The sequence below is a fragment of the Harpegnathos saltator genome, unplaced genomic scaffold (assembly GCF_003227715.2).
Source record: "Harpegnathos saltator strain DR-91 unplaced genomic scaffold, Hsal_v8.6 scaffold485, whole genome shotgun sequence".
Taxonomy (NCBI): Eukaryota; Metazoa; Arthropoda; class Insecta; order Hymenoptera; family Formicidae; genus Harpegnathos; species Harpegnathos saltator.
The window spans coordinates 59,643-79,151 of record NW_020230299.1 but is presented as its reverse complement, the minus strand read 5'-3'; the positions used below and the strand labels follow the sequence as shown (position 1 = coordinate 79,151).

The 19,509-nt window shown below is 36.6% G+C and overlaps 1 protein-coding gene across 3 annotated transcripts in view; it reads left to right on the top strand.

The window, feature by feature from the left end:
- Nucleotides 1-19,509, top strand: part of LOC105192310 (uncharacterized) — a 56,093-nt gene that overhangs the window by 29,425 nt on the left and 7,159 nt on the right. For all 3 annotated transcript variants that reach the window (XM_011156357.3, XM_025302290.1, XM_011156358.3), the window contains exons 4-10: nucleotides 15,422-15,591; nucleotides 16,516-16,732; nucleotides 17,232-17,485; nucleotides 17,777-18,003; nucleotides 18,127-18,283; nucleotides 18,375-18,655; nucleotides 19,375-19,506. In XM_011156357.3, coding sequence (XP_011154659.2) covers nucleotides 15,422-15,591; nucleotides 16,516-16,732; nucleotides 17,232-17,485; nucleotides 17,777-18,003; nucleotides 18,127-18,283; nucleotides 18,375-18,655; nucleotides 19,375-19,506 — 1,438 coding nt within the window. The remainder of the gene's footprint in view (nucleotides 1-15,421; nucleotides 15,592-16,515; nucleotides 16,733-17,231; nucleotides 17,486-17,776; nucleotides 18,004-18,126; nucleotides 18,284-18,374; nucleotides 18,656-19,374; nucleotides 19,507-19,509) is intronic.

The following is a 19,509-nucleotide window of genomic DNA, read 5'->3' as shown; positions in this document are numbered from 1 at the left end:
TGCTCGCTTGCTTCATTTTTGTTCTTCCGTACATGATATTTTTCCCTCGTATTTTATTTTCGCTATATTCAATAAAATCTATAAAGACTATATCTGATAGTCGTAAAACGATGCCAATCGATGCATATTGTATCGAAACAATATCACGACATGAATAGATATGTATGTGTGCGTGCGTACAACGTTTCAGACAAAAATTGTTTGATTTTTCGTTTAGTCCTGTTACGCTCTTGTCAAAGGGTAATGATTTCTCTTCTGCATTTATAATGTACAGAGTATACAAGTATAGGGGAACCTGCATCTTTAGGTGACTTCTGAACCACCAGAAGTGTCCGAAGACTTCATTTTTGAGGAATTCTTTCTCGGTGGTTTGTTATCGTCTTCCGAAGAACGACCGGTAAATTTGTCATGGTATGATAGAATCTTAAGTGGAACCTTTCAGATAGTGAAAACATCTTTTCGAACAATGTATTTCTTTTGAGATATTTTAGGGGATAGGAATGTATAAAATGGGTTGATTTACACAAGTTGCTAAAAATATTTTTATTACCAATAAATATTTTTAGCTGGGGAATTGTGCCTACATTATACATAATACATAATTTAGCAAGCTTTTTAACTGTACATCATGTACATCGATCGATTACCAAAATCATGTACTTTGGATACCAATTTTTCGAAAATTATATAGTTAATAATCTTGCAATATTTCTACAAATCTCTTTTACCGTCCTGCGTCTTATTATAAATAATTTAATATTATTAAAATTAATAATATAAAATTATCAGTATTTAATTTAAAGATATTAATATTATTAATTATTAATATTAATAAAATTAGAAACATGATATTGTGATGTCCATTTCGTATATGCGATACGTGTGTAAATTGAATTCTGGGTACCTATTATGGAACTCGTCGGGATCGATTCCGAGAGGAATAATTCCGTTTATCGACGGTCACCTTATTATGGACAGTCGGATTGTTTACGAATCGATCGGAGATTTTCCGAATCGATTCAGAAACTTTCCGACACCTCGTGAGAAAGCGGAAAGTCAATTCCAACCGAAATCTCGTTAAAAAAAGTACGAAATGCAGGCATAACTAGAGGTGCGTTCGGAAACGTCACCCGGGTGCTCTCCCTTCTTTGTATCTTATTAATGTAAATAAAATATATTATCTATTTATTACTATTATAGGTAATGCTCTCGACGTTACAAACATCTATTTTAATTAAGAATTTTAAGTATAATATTTCCTTGTTTTCTCCGTAATACCTAATTTCTATTACGACTTCGATTGTCACTCCAAATATCTTGAATATTTTTAGCGTAAAATATTTCACTTACTTTATCTGTCATTTTGCCGACACTTTCTTTTTATAAGTACTTATAACCCTATATTTCCTTTCAATCTTCAATCATTCAATAAATGGCTGTGCGCTGGATAACCCCAGGCGGACGCCAACCCCTAGGTTGATACGAGGATATTCGAGAGGTTAACGAGATTATGAAGGTAAAAAGTAATTTTTCTTGCACTGAGATTGGTCGAAATTATTGATTCCGCTCGTTCCTCTCATCTCACTTAATTCCGACTACAACATGGGAAAAGCCGATTCCACTGGAACCCATAATAGCATAAACGCATGAGTGAAATCGCGATCGGAAACTGGGCCAGTCGGAATCTCGCGTTTCCGAACGGAATTGTGAAAAGTTCCATAATAGGTACACCCAGTTATCTCAATTTCAATACGGTCAATTCTTTTTCTACAGTCGAATGTATATGCGAAGCATGTATAAAGCATATGTAAGCATCCATTCCATCGACACTCTGCCAAAATTTAAAGAAAGAAAATGATGTTGCAGGCCGCCGATAATTACCTTATTATCAAACAGGCTTCTGTTGATTTTGCTCAAATTATTCCTGAAAAAGTTGAAGTGACAGAACTGCATTCGCTGTTACACTCTTGCCCGCGTACATCAATTAATACACTTGTCTGTCGCGAATCGCACCGGTCGATTGTCCCCTCCCTCGTTTTGCCTCGTTACAAGAACCTCGATTGTATACGCACGTGCGCGCCCGTCCACCTGCCCGCTCTCGCCCGTTCGCCCCCGTTCACCACCCAGCCGAGCATGTTCCTCCTCGTCTGTGCCGTCACGCGACGCACAGTCGGAATACAGTTATCCAGCGTGAGTTCGGCCGGCTGTAGACACCGTCGGGTCGCGGCAGTATATATACGTAGCTTCGCCGGGTCGGACGCGGCACGGAGGATTCGCATCCATCCGTCGGCGGTCTTCAAGGCTCTTCACAGCGCGCAGGCTGCTGCGCTGCTTGCACGCTGGTGCATGCAAACGTGATAGTGTCGCGAAGCCGCGACGCAGGTCTCTCGTCGTTGCGGGACCGTGTGCGCATTAGTGACTCATCGCTGTCAGTCCGTCGTGGTTCTGCGCCAGGAAGTCATCGTGACATCTTCGCGAGCAGTCGCTTCCGAATCGCGTCGTCCCCCTAGCGCGGCTCGTTCGTGGTATTGATCTTCACGCGGCATCGAAATCTCGTGGTTGTATAAATTGTCTTCGTCTGCCTGGTCCCCGTTGACAGGTGCGATCAGTCCCGGTGGTGATAAAACACTTGGGTAATTTTCGGAGATCGTTAACGATGTTGTCATTGGTATCTTCACCTCCGGTGTAACTGATTTTTCTCATCAATCGCAATGTGAAAAAGTGAGAGTGCATCGCGACGCCTGATCTTGCCGTGATTTCGATGCGATGCGAAAATGAAGGAGGAAAACGCGCGCGACTTTATTTTAGAAATGGAGCGACTTGCTTCATATATATTGTTAATATAATTATCTCCGATGTTGTGTTTTGTTCGGAATACCGAGTACAGACGAATTAAATGATAATACATTATCTATAAATATAATGTACAACATCATCGCACCGGAACTCTATTAATCTTATTATCGATTATTATCGACACCGAGGAGAACACTGATCGAGGACGTGCTTGTATTCAAGCACTGAAGACTAAACGCTTAAAAGATCGAAGTTACGGAGAAAAAAGATCACACGAATATACTTACATGTCTTATATGACTTGGCTCGACCAAATGAGACTAACTTTGAATAGTCCTTAAGTGGAAAAGTGCGAGGTCAATCGGAAGAAAACTTTGTAATAATTAAGACGGTGAGTGAGTCAGTGTGAGAAAATCTTTCCTGACATAATATACGAATGTGTGTATCGTCAAAAATATATTATGCAGAGGTAGTCGATTATTTTGTAAGCGGATTTGATTACGAGATTTGAAAGATTTAAAGATCTGGAGACAAGAGGCGCCGCTTCACGTTTGCTGAAACGCTCGTAAGGCTTTGAATTTACCGGCGCGCGGAGATTCTGCATCTCAATGATAAACGTGATCAATCGTTCGCCGGTGTTTCTCGAGAAAAACTCGTCAACGCAAAACGGACTTATATTGCCGAGACAACGCTTCTTTACGTCGTGTTCTTCGAGCTGTAAGGAATTGCACGATTCCGATGTCCGACATGACCGCATTGCAGCGCGTATAGTACATACGTACGTATCGATTCGCGGGCGAAGTTTGCGCCGCGAGCAAACTCGCAAGTGGTAACGATGAAACCGGAAGATCGAGCGGTCGAAACTTTTCTAAGCGGTCGCAAGTAAACCGATCCATTATTGCAGGAACTGCGGAGAAGAAGGAGATGCGGGAAATGAGGAAAGTAGACTGTGAGGGTGTAGAATAACAATTCGCTAAATCGTCTGATGATTAATGCCCCTTCGACCATTTGAAGATATTCATTGAAGAAACGAATTGCGGGATCGAATAATTTCCAACGAAGAATCTCAACTGTTCAGGAGCATCGTGAAATTTTGCCAAATTTATTACTATCACTCTTTTCGAATTTATTTGGTTTCAAGCTTGGTTCGTCGGCGCAGATTATCCGGCGAATTGCATGGACGGAGAAGGAATTCGCATTTCCGAGGGAAACTGGTCTTAAGTCTCTCCATTTGAAATGCTACATTTAAAAAACGCTTAAGATTATGTAGGTCACAAGAGGATGCTAAACATTGTCTATTGTCTCTGATAATTCATAAAGATTCGCGAGACAAAGGAAAGAGGTTTTGCGTCCCAAGAGCTTAGGTGATTATCTCATCACGCGCGCAGCGCGCTATTTTTCCCTACGGTCACAGTTGACGACTATTGTTGAAGGCTAACAAATTTCCAAACGACAGTTAAGTAACCCCAGTATTGTTCATCGCGGCTAAATATGACGTGAAACACAACGGTCGTAGGACGTACGATTGTGTCGAGCAGGAAAAAGAGAAGAAACCGAGAGGTAGGTGCGTGAGCGAAATAAAACGCCGCGCGTGACTTCGCACCTCGGACACGCACTAGGCAGGAAGGAAGATTAGAAAGGAATAGAAGAAACCAAAAGGGACCTACCGCGGAAACGGACCGTTTCGAAATTCGATTGTTCCGCAGGTCGTCAAAACCATCGTCGTGAAACTCCGGACTAAGCCGGTGTGCATCTCACGTAGTTTTCTTCGAACTATAACTCTGCGAATGACAGTGACGATAGAAAAATGTTACAAAACAAGAGAAAACTTCGTAAAGAAAAAAAGAAAAAGCGAATAGTGGTCTATCTATATTACGAAAAATACGAAAGAAAGCGACTGCATTAAGAAGCTGTTGTTTCATGAGTGAATTTATTATAATTAATATATTGGTACTTTTAGATCGAAAATATTTCACGAGAGAGAGAGAGAGAGAGAGAGAGAGAGAGAGAGAGAGAGAGAGAGAGAGAGAGAGAGAGAGAGAGAATAAGACGTTCCGCATATTAATCCATATAAGGGATGCAAAATTAATGAAACAGCTTTTACACGAAAGGAAATATTTGAATTCGTTTTTATTTAACGAGATAGTTTAATGACAGAAGAGGAGAGCTTATTGTCGTCATATCGAGGAATGTCTAGATAGAAGTGAAATTGATCGGCGAAGGATAATCCTTGATGCAGGAGTCGTTATTGGAAATTAAGTGAACGATCTCACTCGCGATATCTCAGAGATCAAGGATATTTTGCACAACGATTGCATACACGGCCATCGACACTGCAGAAGAAGAACGACGACGACTCTATTTGAAGAGGTCGTGGCTCTTGCTTTTTGCAAGTGGGATGCCAAAAAGAAAGAGAAAAGAGATTAAAAACGACACTAACAAGATCAGGACACATCGTGTGAAGATCGATGATCGCTGGCAATCTGGAGACGTGCCATGTGACAAGAATGAATCACGATCCGACAATCTGTCATCAGTATTTCTACTGCAGCCAGCGACGGCATCGCGTCAGGTATCGAGAAATTTGCGTTAAGGTAGTTGGTCCGTAAAACCACTTCGAATTCTTGAGAATCTTCTTAAGTTTTAGCAGTATATTAATGGAAACACAATCCACACACATACGCATCGAAAAAGATGGATCGTACCGAAGTTGAGATAATTGAAGTCAAACTGTTATCGTCGCAGTGCGATACACAAAAGTTTAAACAAGTATACAAAAGTATAAAATTTATAAACATTTTACGCTTAGATTTGCCGGGTTTCTTCGGGTTCAATTAATCATTTCTTTTTATTTTTCTATTAATAATTTTTTTTCATTCTTTAACAGTTGTTACAGACCAACTACGTTAATGTATCAATATATCATAATGGAGATAGCGAACGTTCTGTTAACTCAATCATCATCGTTACATCGTTGTATAAATTACACTTCACCGAAATAATTGGCCGTAAACTCGCGTGACTTCGATTGTATCATACGACGTACTACAATTAATAATTAACTCGCATTGTTATGTCAAACTCATCGATCGATTAGGGAACAATCACATCGTTGTAACAATGCAAGTCTACGACAGAATATTTTCGCGACGATTCGTCGAATCGTAGTTTCAGCAAATTTTATGATAATTCGATGGATTAATAGAATTCGTCTAAATATTATTGCGAAAAATAGATTAGACCCGAAATATATTTTGTCATGCAGGATATCATACATTTCGTGTTTATTTAATTATTTATTTGTTAACGGAAACATAAGTCATTAGAACGGCTATTCTCTTGCATTCAAGAACTGAGAAATAGCGAGTACTCGCATAATTAATTCGCTGTAGTGTTCCTCGCATTTTACCTTATTGTCTTATTGTCACGCGATTATGCGTCAAGTTGGAGGTCCTCGAGGAAGTCGCAGAATGATTCGCGCTCGTTCCTTCATGGTGTATAACATCACTCGACCGCGCGTGCGCATGCGACAGAGTCGTTGCACTCGATGTCGATTCTTCAACTTCGCGACTGCAACGATTTAACGAGCCATGTCAAAGTGGTCGTCGTGACGTTAATCTGGGATCGCGATTGGCGCCTTGAATTGTTCCATGTATTTTACAAGATATACAAGAGCTAACATAACGGTTTTAATACTTGGTGACTTAGATTAAAGAAAAATATCAATCCACTAAAACTATTAAAATTACAGTCCTTTTTGACGTCGCAACTATACATCCTTGTCCTGGTAAAAGAGTAATAATAAAACAACATACGTAGAATAAATTATCTTATAATAAGGTTGATGTTAATATTTATTACAAAAATGGTTCTCCTAACTTTATAATTCTATCAATATTCTATCTCTAATTAATTTAAGCTTTATAATTCTTTTAACGTATATATAATTATAGTTACAAATAACAAACATTTTTTCCTCAGAGTATGTTTTTATGTGTTGCGTTTGTAAATACGTGCATACGATTAAAAATTATAGTAAACTTGACAATATAAATATACAATCAATTCAATAAAAGATTAAAAGACATTAAAATTTTTCTGGAATAATTGGCTTTCCATGTACAAATTTGAGATTGAATTTTGTTTAATTTCCTATGCAAAATGCATCTTTTAAAAATGTCCAGAAGATATTTTATATTTTTTAAATCTCTTTTGGATATTTTTAGAATGTCTATCTTATATTTGTGACATCATATGGATTGATTTGTGTTATTTCGGTTTTTTTTTTTATAACACATATATATCGATTTTCAGATACATAAATGTCTGTTTCACACCAATGTTTATATTGCATATTCTTCAGCATAATAAACATGTACATAAACATTTAAATGACTGTAAACGATGTATTTGTTTTACGTATATAATATTTGTGTGAAGCCATTAGAAATGTTTAATCAGGGACTTTATTTCTTTTCCACAATCGTAATGATTAAATTATAGAGTTAAAGAAATGACAGAAGTGAGAAATTATGTAACGTTTTTCTGCATTTTTGCATCAAATCAAATAAGCTTTTTTAGTGAGTCATCGATAATATACGAGTATATTGAAATATATATTAATAATAATATATATTAAAATGTGCTAAAAGTACCAAGTTTGAAGCAGATTTCGCAATCAAGAACGAAAATACAGCATGCTTTTTGGGAATCTTTTTACAAAAAAAAAGATATAAAAGATGAAGTTTTCAAATATTATATGTGTATGTGGGTGACGCTCATAAATTTACTATTTATTGTATAAAATTACATTTCTACAATTATCTAATTAATTATCTAATTTAATTATCTAAATAATATATATTAATTTGAAACAAAGTTGAGATAAATACATGTATATAATATTATATAAATATGAAAAGTATTTCATTATTTTTTTTATCAATGCTTTACTTATATACTTATATAGTGTTTTACTATAAAATCTAGAAAATTAGGCTAGTAAAAAAATCTAGAGAAACATGTTCATATATTTTCATTATTCAAACATTATTCGTAAATAAAAATATATTTGACATTTTTTGATAACGTTTTTAACATTTTCTTTATAACTTCCTTAAGTTATTGTATTGGATTGTCAATTGCGTCTCGAATTATATCGAAAAAAATGTCCGAACTGTTTTGAAATCGAGTTATTCCAGTTCGAGTACTCAAGTAAGTATATATATCAATAATCAGATTCCAAAAAACGCGATTCATCGAACAATAATAAGTTCCCAACGGCTCTATAATTACCCAAATGAGAGAAAAATGTTCGTTCATTGGCGCTTTGTGAAGTAACCATGCCATATCTCGACCTTGTTATCTTCTTCTCCTTGAAAAACCGGTGTGATGCTACATAATTTCGCAGCAAGACGACCTTAACCGGAAAAATAACGCGTCGAATAAATGGGTCGTACTACCCACGGATGAATCGAGATTCCCGGCTGCTTTCTTCATAATACGTACAATAACGTGTCGTGCTACAAATCGAATAGCTTCATAGAAAATTTACGTTGCTTTCGATCGGGACGGATAATACTACTATCCGAGCATACGATGTTTGGTTTTTTGTGATGCTATTGTTGCGCTTGCGTGCTAGTAAAAACAACATGTTTTAAAGAGTTAAACTATGAACATTTAATCAGTACTTGCCTGTTACAAGTAATGTTAAATAACATTCGGTTTACTATGCTATTTCGCGCTTTCAATCACAACACGATTCAGTCCGATTCGCCGGCTTGTGCGACTCTGCTTTTATTAGCTGTTATTTTTGACGACTCGTCGTCAAGGGAGAATCGTTCTTTTTCTTTCAATCCATTACATATCGATTTCCCACGGTGCAACATTACCGCGCAAAATATCTCTTTCCGTAATGTCTTTGTCCAAAGGAAATCCTTTTGATGTGTTCGCAGATCGAGGATAGAAAATTAAAGGGACACCTACACATATATGCACTATAAAATACATACGTGCATTGTAAAAAAAAAAAAAGATAAAAGACAACTCGAATTGAATTAAACGAATTCAATTTCGAAGTTATATCAAGAAGAACTAAATGTCCTGACTTCTTCAGAAACATTTTTCTGTTCTTTTAATATGTATGTGATCATAAAGCTGATCATAAAGTTTATTCAGTACACATTCTTGTTCGTACTTATCCAGTCTGATTTACTTAACCTTCTACCAGAAATAGAATTACCAATATTATGCACTTAGATTAACCTTCTGGTAGTTGAAAGAATATTTATATCATACATATAATAACTACGTTTCAATTTCGTTAACCTTCTACCGTCGACTCAATATACATATATATTTTTTCAGTTGAAAACGTTCCTACGATTGTCAAATTCGATTTTTATTCCATTTGTTCTGATTGTAATTTATATGACAAAATTCACGTAGCCCTGAGATCTGGTTTTTTTTACCCAACTTTTTTTTCGGTACATATATATATATATACTTTATGTACATCGTGACCGACATGCTGTCCAGAAACACGCTCGTTTATTGAAACACACAGAAATATTTCGTAATGTTTCAACTTTCTAGGGTCAACATGCGACTCGATGTCGCAAAAGGTCCGTATACGACGGCATCTCTCGTTGACTTCGTTCGTGCCAGATTGTAACGAACAAAGAGTAATCGTGGAAACCCGGTATTTTCGTCGCGACATTTGGCATTTTATCACAAGTTGGCGGAATCGACTAACGAAATAATTCATTATTGTTAGAATCATCTATATTCGGTGATTTTAAACGAACTGTTAAATCGAATGAAAGGCATATCGAGATACCTGTCTGTTGCTGACTACTGGCAGGCGTTGTCGAATACGGATCAAGGTTGTCGGATCCAGCAGTCGGAGAATGTCTTGCACGATTAGCCGGTTTAGAGACGGTATATTGAGTGCAAGAGCTAATTCGCCTTTATGTAATCGCTGTTTAGAGTTTAATACTGTTTAACACGGCAAAACAGTGCGGGCGTCACGGTTCATGAAGACGCCGCGCGTAATAATCTCAGAATGTTACATGGGAATCCAAAGTTTTCGAAAATTTAAACGACATTCTTCGTGAAAACATCTTTTTATAATCTTAAGAAGCTCAATAATATAAAAAATCCATCGAAGTATAATTTGGATCGAATTAACACGCAAAACTGTCACTGATAGCATTTATCTTAATATTAAATATTAAGTTAATATTAAATACAAAGTTTAAATATGCGATTATAAATGCGAAACTCACATTTTATCTCAATATTCTCTTTAATCTTCGTTTTATATTAGGATTTTATTTTCTTGATATTTTACTTTATTGAATACAGTAGTCGATATAAAAATAGGATTCCTTGTTGAATGAATCATAAAAATAAACCAATTGAGAAAAACGCAAGTTCCTATAGTATTTCAATTTTGATTTTATACCGAAAACTTATAAAATTTGGAAATTTGAATCAGGATTTATGCCATGTCCAGAAAAATCCTGAAAAATCTCTATGCGATACCTGAAAAATGGAAGAAATTTTCCGGTCATGGCCAGGCCGGATCGTTTGCTTCTTGAAATATAGTGTTTGTCGATGATTCGTCGTCGATGTAAATTCTCGCAACTTTATTTGTTGTTTTATAAAATAACGACGGTAGCGACCTTCGACGACATAATAATTCGTAATATAAGTGAAGAAAAAACTGTAAATTGTTATTTTTATACTCATTTTAATAATTCAATCTTACACAACATCAGGGAATTGCGTGATTTATAACCTAAAGGAGTCATTATATCATGACTCCATATATGGTATGTTCACATTACAACTTGAGTTACCTTGTGACATTATTTGACATACTTTCATGAATTAATCGAGAAATAATTATATCGGAATGAATGAAACAAGCCGTAACACATAGCCATAATTATAATACCTAAGTAGATATGATACCGAACGTATGATTTTCAATATTACTAAATATAAAATCGGAAACTGCATTTTCTCGAATGTTCCCAAGGAATGTTCAGGCATTTATGACTCTTCGAATACGTATTATGTATATATGTTACATATAATCAAGTAAACGTTATTTTGCTATTAATATCAATATAGTTGTCATAAATTGACACATGATTCGAGATAAAATTAACGTAAATGATCATTACAACTTGGGAAATAAATCACTCGCCCGTATCTGTCGGATGGTTTTATCGGCTCATTCCGATGTAACTTTTTCTCGATTAATTCATGAAAGTATGCCAAATGATGTCACAAGGTAACCAAAGTTGTAATGTAAACGTAATATGTGTCGTGAGCCAAATGTTATTAGTCAAATAATATTATTTTATAATAATTATAAAAGCATTTTATTATTATATTTTGTTTTACAATCAAAATATCAAACGACCTGAACGAAAAGTTCTGTGTGTGTGTGTGTGTGTGTGTGTGTGTGTGTGTGTGTGTGTGTGTGTGTGTGTGTGTGTGTGTGTGTGTGTGTGTGTGTGTGTGTGTGTGTGTGTGTGTGTGTGTGTGTGTGTGTGTGTGTGTGTGTGTGTGTGTGTGTGTGTGTGTGTGTGTGTGTGTGTGTGTGTGTGTGTGTGTGTGTGTGTGTGTGTGTGTGTGTGTGTGTGTGTGTGTGTGTGTGTGTGTGTGTGTGTGTGTGTGTGTGTGTGTGTGTGTGTGTGTGTGTGTGTGTGTGTGTGTGTGTGTGTGTGTGTGTGTGTGTGTGTGTGTGTGTGTGTGTGTGTGTGTGTGTGTGTGTGTGTGTGTGTGTGTGTGTGTGTGTGTTGTGTGTGTGTGTGTGTGTGTGTGTGTGTGTGTGTGTGTGTGTGTGTGTGTGTGTGTGTGTGTGTGTGTGTGTGTGTGTGTGTGTGTGTGTGTGTGTGTGGTGTGTGTGTGTGTGTGTGTGTGTGTGTGTGTGTGTGTGTGTGTGTGTGTGTGTGTGTGTGTGTGTGTGTGTGTGTGTGTGTGTGTGTGTGTGTGTGTGTGTGTGTGTGTGTGTGTGTGTGTGTGTGTGTGTGTGTGTGTGTGTGTGTGTGTGTGTGTGTGTGTGTGTGTGTGTGTGTGTGTGTGTGTGTGTGTGTGTGTGTGTGTGTGTGTGTGTGTGTGTGTGTGTGTGTGTGTGTGTGTGTGTGTGTGTGTGTGTGTTCCACAATAATTCCACAAGAAAAAGAGAAATCTTACTGCATGATTAATAGAAATTATATTTGTATTATTTTTAAATTTAATTGTTTTCTTCATTTATATAACAGATTTTATATAATAGATATATCTTTGAATAGTTTAATATAGTTTAATATTTCGAATATAAAAGCGCTTATAATATACTATATAATATACAGAATGTTTAATAATTCGCGCCTATTACTCACAACAGTGCTATTTCTTATGAAGATTTTTTATAATTTTCCCTTAGGACAAACGTCAAGCAATTCTTACTTATAACGACTTTTCAATTTTCAGTATAACATATCTTCCAGCCTAAACCTCAGATTTAACTTCTGTTGAAATAAAGTTCATTTGCAATTGATCGAAAAAAATAATTTTATTATCTATTCGGTTACCTGAAATTCAGTTCACGAAAAGTCACACTTTCTCGTCCACTTGCGTTTCGGAAATGATCGACGTCTCGATATTTTTACTAAAAAAAAAAAAAAAAATCTTAAATTTTTATAAAAATGAATGTTATGTAAATAATGAATGCGAATTGCCGGACATTCTAGATATTTTAATAATATTAAATGTTTCTTCGCTTATTTTGAAGCACAAACGAGACTACCAAAATGTATCGTAGAATGCTCGGTCTACTGCGGATTAACCGTTTCGTGTGGTATTTTCATCGACGTGACCAGCCTCGATCGACCGGACTGACCCGCGTAAACCGGGCTCAAATCCGAAACGAGTCACGACGAGAAGGAGGCTCTGTGGTTATCGTGTCAAGAATGGTGCTTGCGTGCTCCTAATCGCGAGTTGCATTAGTTATAGAGCCGTTTGTTCGCGGCAGGAGTTCGCGGTCATTAGTAGTGACCGCTGGACGGTCCTATCGATTTTTCCGCTCCCGTCCCCCTTATGGTGTTCGAATAGAATCTTTAACGATCTTCGAACTTCCGTTTATTCGAAATATCCGTAACGTCAATTAAAAATTCATCTTTATTTCACTTTACTGTGTCGTTGCTGCCGTGATATGAAAGAACAATAAAAGAATGATCATCTTATCCTTCCAAGTCTGATCCATTGACGATATCAGATCGATATCTCATACTCTGGACATTCTTTGCATTTTATGATTTGTATCGTCCCTCCTCCGCAACTTCGAAGATTGCGACAAAAACATTTGATTTTGATTGCACCGGCGTATTATTTTGATTCCGCGTCGCTATGTGCGAGCTATTCATGATAAGGATTAGTTCAAGGTAACGACTGAGGTTTTCTCGTTGTAACAAGAAACATATGCGCACGAATAAAGTTCCCGTAGTAAAGATCAATTCTTCACGATTGAAGAAAATAATTGTAATTTTAAATTAATTATATTTGTACACAAGTTATTTTACTTTGACTGAAGCTCTCTTTATATATTTCTTAACATTTTAAATCACGTCACTAAATACGTTAAAAAATGTGTTAAATTACAATTATAATTTTTTTTACAATCTTCTAATTTTTTATAATTTATAATTATAACTTAACACTTTTTTCCTGAATTTGTTAAAGGACATGATTTAAAACAGTAAGGAATATATAAAACCAACTTCACGCTTCACGTGAAATTACACGCTTCAATTTGCGTTATATCGAGCGTTACGTATGTCTTTTTAATCCTCAACCCGAAATAATGATGTAATATTAATATAAAAAAAAAACACGGAATGTAGATTTGAAAACATTGATATATTTAACGTTCGTCCAAAATAAAGCCTCAGGAATGCATCTTCGAGATCCTGTCGTACGCAGAGGAGCATAAAATATCAGTTACAGCATATGATAATTGATTGATAAGAACGTATTCCACCGATTACCTGTATTATATAAATTGTTATATAGCTATTAGTCTAGACTGTTCTTCTTTTATTGTACAATCATATCTTTTGCATGCAATCAACGTAATTGCGTCAACTGAATCGATGAACTCGTGATTCGCTGCTATGCAGTTAATGACATGCGATGACTATCAATTTTACAAGCGCCGGCAGCTTCGTATAGCAGCGATAAAATTTTTGAAGAATTTTTTTGCATATTATGACGACGCAAGATATGTACCCGTAATATCAAATACTTGCGAGCTGAAATCTCAGATCGAGTATTGACTCGATTATAAAAATGGACGCGATTAGAGTATATACGTCGCAAGTTACGTTTAGGTATTTATCTTTGATGAACATTTGAACATTGAAACAATAAACAAAAATCAGCATATTAACGTACTACCGTGTTAACGAGCAACACCAAACAAGAGCGTTTTCTCACATGTAATAACACTTCGACTAAATATATATATATATATATACATATATACATATATATATATATTAATGTTACTATTTTACTAAATAAATAAACTGAATTAAAAGAAGTAAAATATTTTAGAATTATTGATTCAGCAATTCTGTACTGAAAGCCTTTGGAGCTCTTCTGTCTGTTTGTATTATAAAGTTATTCTATTCTGATAATGATTAAATCAGTAGATATTAATATACTTGATTGTACAGCAAGACAATCCCAATATTTTGACAAAGTTGCATTTCGGAAAATCATCTCGGTATATTCGGACTTCGAAGTGATAACTTTTCAAGAAATTGTCTTTGTAGATTTCGATATACCTTTTTTCTCGGGACAATGCATGCCCACGAGTTTCCACGCGCGAAGAAACTGCTGCTCTAGTGCGAAAGCATCGAGCCGCGGTGCCTCGTCTCCCTTGTTTTGCCTTTCTATTGCCCGATAACGGTATTGATCTGATGGTCGATCTGTTATCGCCATTACCGTGCGACCCACGGGGTGTGTCCGCTGTCGTTCGTGATTTAATGCCCGTTAGAATAATTACGTTAAGTACAAGCTAAGCCCGCGGCATAATTCACCGTTGATGCTCGTCGCGTATCGTCGGAAATCGTCTTATTGGATTTTCGAGCCCCCTAATCACCGTGATGATTTATCATGGTGATTATAGTGAAAGACGAACATTTTCCACCTAGGTTAGTCCCATCGTGGACGACGATGTTCTCTTGGTATCTAACGTGAAACGATTCTTCGCAAGCTGCGTGCATCTCGTAGGATCGGACGGATAAGTTCGCGACCGACGATAAATCTTTTTCCGTATTGAAACAGCGCGCGCGATAAAACACACTGCACTCGACCTAATTTCAACGTGGATTGACGTGACCTCAGACGGCATCAGCTCGTGGATCGTAATCGGAAGTCGAGACATATGCAATACGAACGCATTTGCATTTATTGCCAACATCACTTTACGACGTTTCTATCCTATCGAGATTAACAGATATCTTAACATTTTTCTTCCCGACATTTATTTCAGATAAGATTTGATCTGAACGTATTTATAATCGTATTTGGAAATATCATTTGTATATTTTTGTATTGCTTCCAGGATATGCGAAAGACAAAGAGACGTCGATAGACGCAACGAAGATGACGACGAGGATGAGAATTCATTGGGAAGATGGCCTCATGCCCTTAGCCCGGCTCTCGCCTGTCTCGGTTGTACTCTGGGACTTTTTAATATCAGTAGATTCGCCATTCTTAGTATACAGTTCGGAGGTGAGTGCATCGAGCAATTACAATTGACTATGTTGCTGTCGTAAAAGTATTCATAAAAATATATTGAAATTCCATAAAATTAAAAATTTGTATGCTATTATGTGTATGTATGCTATTTTCGAGGTAACAGTCTGTCCTCTGAATAATTGTATACTTTGGGAAAATTATATTTTGGGATATTATTTCTCGGTATTCAAATTTCGGTATTGTGGCTTTTCAGGAAATTGTCTTAGTCTTTGTAAATTCCGAAACTTTGATTTTTCGGAACAATGCATGTCTGCCAAAATTTTTTCACAAGTCGTTACACGAACTACTTCCATATGAGATAAAATGAAAAATACTTGATCATCTATCATCGGATCGCATCGGGTCGCACGTATCAGATTTGAATAATTCAGACACGCGAAATCGATCTGTTTTTTCTTTTTTTTTTTTCTTTGTTTTTTTTATATATAACGGCAGAAGTGTGATACAATGTATCACATTAATGTTAAGTTCTTTTCATGGGTCATTTGTATCGAAAAATTGGAAGTCAGTAAAATTATATTATTGGTTCTATAAAATTATAGATTTCTTTTAACAAATGTAGCGTAATTACGAAGCATATCTTCTTAAAATTAATAGCAAACCCATAATTATTGTTCATTGATAATAATTCATACCATGACCTTGTCCTTCATAAAACCAATAGTTAATCCCGAGACTGTTTCTAAAAATAATAATCGATTTTTGTCGAATATTTTCACCGAAGAAACAGTTAATTAACCACCTTCAACAGGTAGCCGATACTCATCGAGAATTGTGAGGCAATTACGAATACTTTCTTGCGGAGTGCAAGCAATTCCGTTTATTTTGTTTTATTTCATTTTATTTTGTTTTGTTTTATTTTGTTTCATTTAACTTGTGGCATCTTCTTCCTTACAGCAAACTTCATTGTACAGTTCCTGATTTTATCTCTCATACTGGGTATCCCGTTATTAACGTTACACGTGTGCCTCGGACAAAGACTGGCGGCTGGTTCTGTGGATATGTGGAGGATTTCGCCGATTTTTCAAGGTGTCGGAATAGCTCTGCTCGCTGCGCAAGCTCTCATCGGTATCTACAGTATAGTCGGTGTATCATGGATGTTTGTGTACTTCAGGTACATTTCGATATTTGTTTTGAGGTCTATTTTCAATGATGCGGAATTTAAATGTATAATTAAATTGAAATTTGGAAGATGGATCGAATCACGAGAAAGAAAAATTAAAAAAAGATGAGAACAATTGGATATAGAAATCATGGTTTTCAGACAATTAAGAGAATTAGTTTTATTCGCGTTTCGTATTTCCTGTTTCGTAACAAAAATTTCATCTGCAGATCAATCATTGCTTCTTTTTTTTATAATTTTTTATAAGGGTCCGCGTAATCGTATTATCGGCAATTTTTGACAAATCAACAACACAAATAATGAAAATTACAGATTGATTTATGAACAATATCGATAGATTCATCATATTTGTAAATTCATATTGACCCGTTTCTAATCTGAACATTCTTCATGTTTATCCGAGCATCCAGCATTATCATTTATGCACATCGAGGCTATAATATCATGCCGTTGATCAAGTAGGACAAAATGCGTGGTACATTGATTGCAGAGATTCGTTCATAACGAAGCAGGACAAGTATCGATGGGCAGAACCGTTTCTTCTTTACCGAGAAGACAGCCGTCCCACGCACAACACCACTACTTCGTACAAATTGCATGAAACTGTTCCGGATTATTTTAGCGGTGCTGTGCTACAGAGACACCATTTGAACGACACTGATCCTGGTGTAGTAACACTGAAGTTCCAAGTGGCCTTCAACTTAGCAGTTGTATGGATGATCGTGTTTGTTTCATTGAGCAAAGGTAAGTATTTCTCGTTTAAATGGGAGTCGAAAAAACTTTCCATCGTTAATATTGTCTGCAACAACTTCTAATTTTTTCTAACAAAATTCTGCTAACATTTATAGATTTATAAATTAAAACAGTAACAAAGAATTTAATTGAATCACGTATATAGCAGGTGAAAGATCTTCAAATCTGTATTACTGAGCGTCTCTACTGTAAAATGCAGCCAGTACAAAATGCCATAGCATTCGTCAATTTACCGGAATGTAAGGGAAAATTTGTTATGTTGTTTATTATTTATTTACGCAGGTCTAAGGTCCTATGGAAAAGTGGTGTACGTGTTCACATTAGTGCCCGTGGTCGGGACGCTGGTTCTCTGCGCGAAGCTGCTGGGCCTCAACGCGACCGGTTCAATACAACACCAACTTTTCCCTGCCACTGTCTGGAGCGAATTCTTCATCAACGGGAAGTCATGGGTGGCTGCCTCGAACGAGGTCTTCCTCACATGGGGTTTACTTGGTGCGGCGGCTATGCAGGTATCGTCGATAGCAACTAACAAACTATCGCTCAGTTAGAATTATTATTTTATTTTCGCGGCGATTCGCAACACTCGAACGCGATCGTACAGTATCTCATTAGCTCATGTACTGCCGTTTCAGATAGCGGCTCATAACAAGCACAAGCATCTCCTGCAGCGAGATACGAGCCTCGTGGTGGTCTTGACGTTTGCCGTTCTCCTTCTCGCAGCATTCTTAGCGAACACTTGTGTACAGATTCTCAACCATCACGGCTACATTTACACTACCAGTTCGTTCGGTAAGCGTATCGCCATCTCGTCCGCCCAAACGATCGGATCAGTGCATCTGTATATGTATTTACACTCATGGTTATTCCCGAACGATTTCAGAGAGGATATCAGGGTATACGTTTATGAGGTTTGCCAATCAACAAGCACCGCCGGAATACAGCACCACACCGGAGAGATTCATGTCCCACGCGTCTTTTCTTCTTGGTCAACGCGTGATCCGACCTAACACGGACGTGAGCACTGAGTCGGGATACCAGGTGTTAAGGCTATGCACTGAATTGGTACCTGCGACGTTGGCAATGTTAGGTACAGAACAAGTATCACCGTTCTGGGCGGTCCTGTTTTACTTCATCATCATCTTATTTGGAATCGCGCAGCAGGTATGGTATTTTGATGAATAAGCTGCTATAAATAAAACTTCGTAATTTATTCTATGTAATTTAATTAAGATTCATATATTCGATATATAGTTAATTATCTATTTTAACGGATAAGCGTATAACGGACGCGAATAGTCCTGAAAAGGAAACGTTAAAGATCAAAAAGTGGGACAATTTCTTAAAAAAGTTATCATATCGAAATCCGAATATTGAAACAATTCCTCGAGGAGAAATTTTACTGAAGTAATGAGGAAATCATACAATATTTCATTATTTCTTTAATTTATATTTCGCAGTACAAACACTGCTTTGCTGAATAATATTTAGAATATCGTTGCTGTTTTCTCGAACAATCATACAATATGTGATGTAGAATAATTCATGTGATAAAAGATCCTATATCTGGATATAATAAGTGTCAGAGAATCAACATCAGCGAATGTGCAGCAAAAGTATATCCACATGGATACATATTAATAAACCTGTATATATTGTTTTTGAGATAATAATTCCCTTTCGGGACATTACGGTTACTTCGACAAAATTGGATTTCGCGAGGTTATCTCGGTATTTGGATTCCGCAGTTATGATCTTTCGAAGAAATTGACCAAGTTTTCGAATTTCGAAACTGATTCTTCAGCAGAATACACGATAGTACGTCTACATCTACACGTGTAACGAGGTGTAAAGATATTTAAGTATTTGCTGTAACATTCCAGTTGGCTATTTGGCATTGTGTAATAACTGGCATAATGGCCATCAATACGAAGATGATGAAACTTTGGGAGACGACCATCACATTCTTCAGCTGCGCTTGTGCCTACATACTCGGATTGCCTATGGCTACGGAGGTA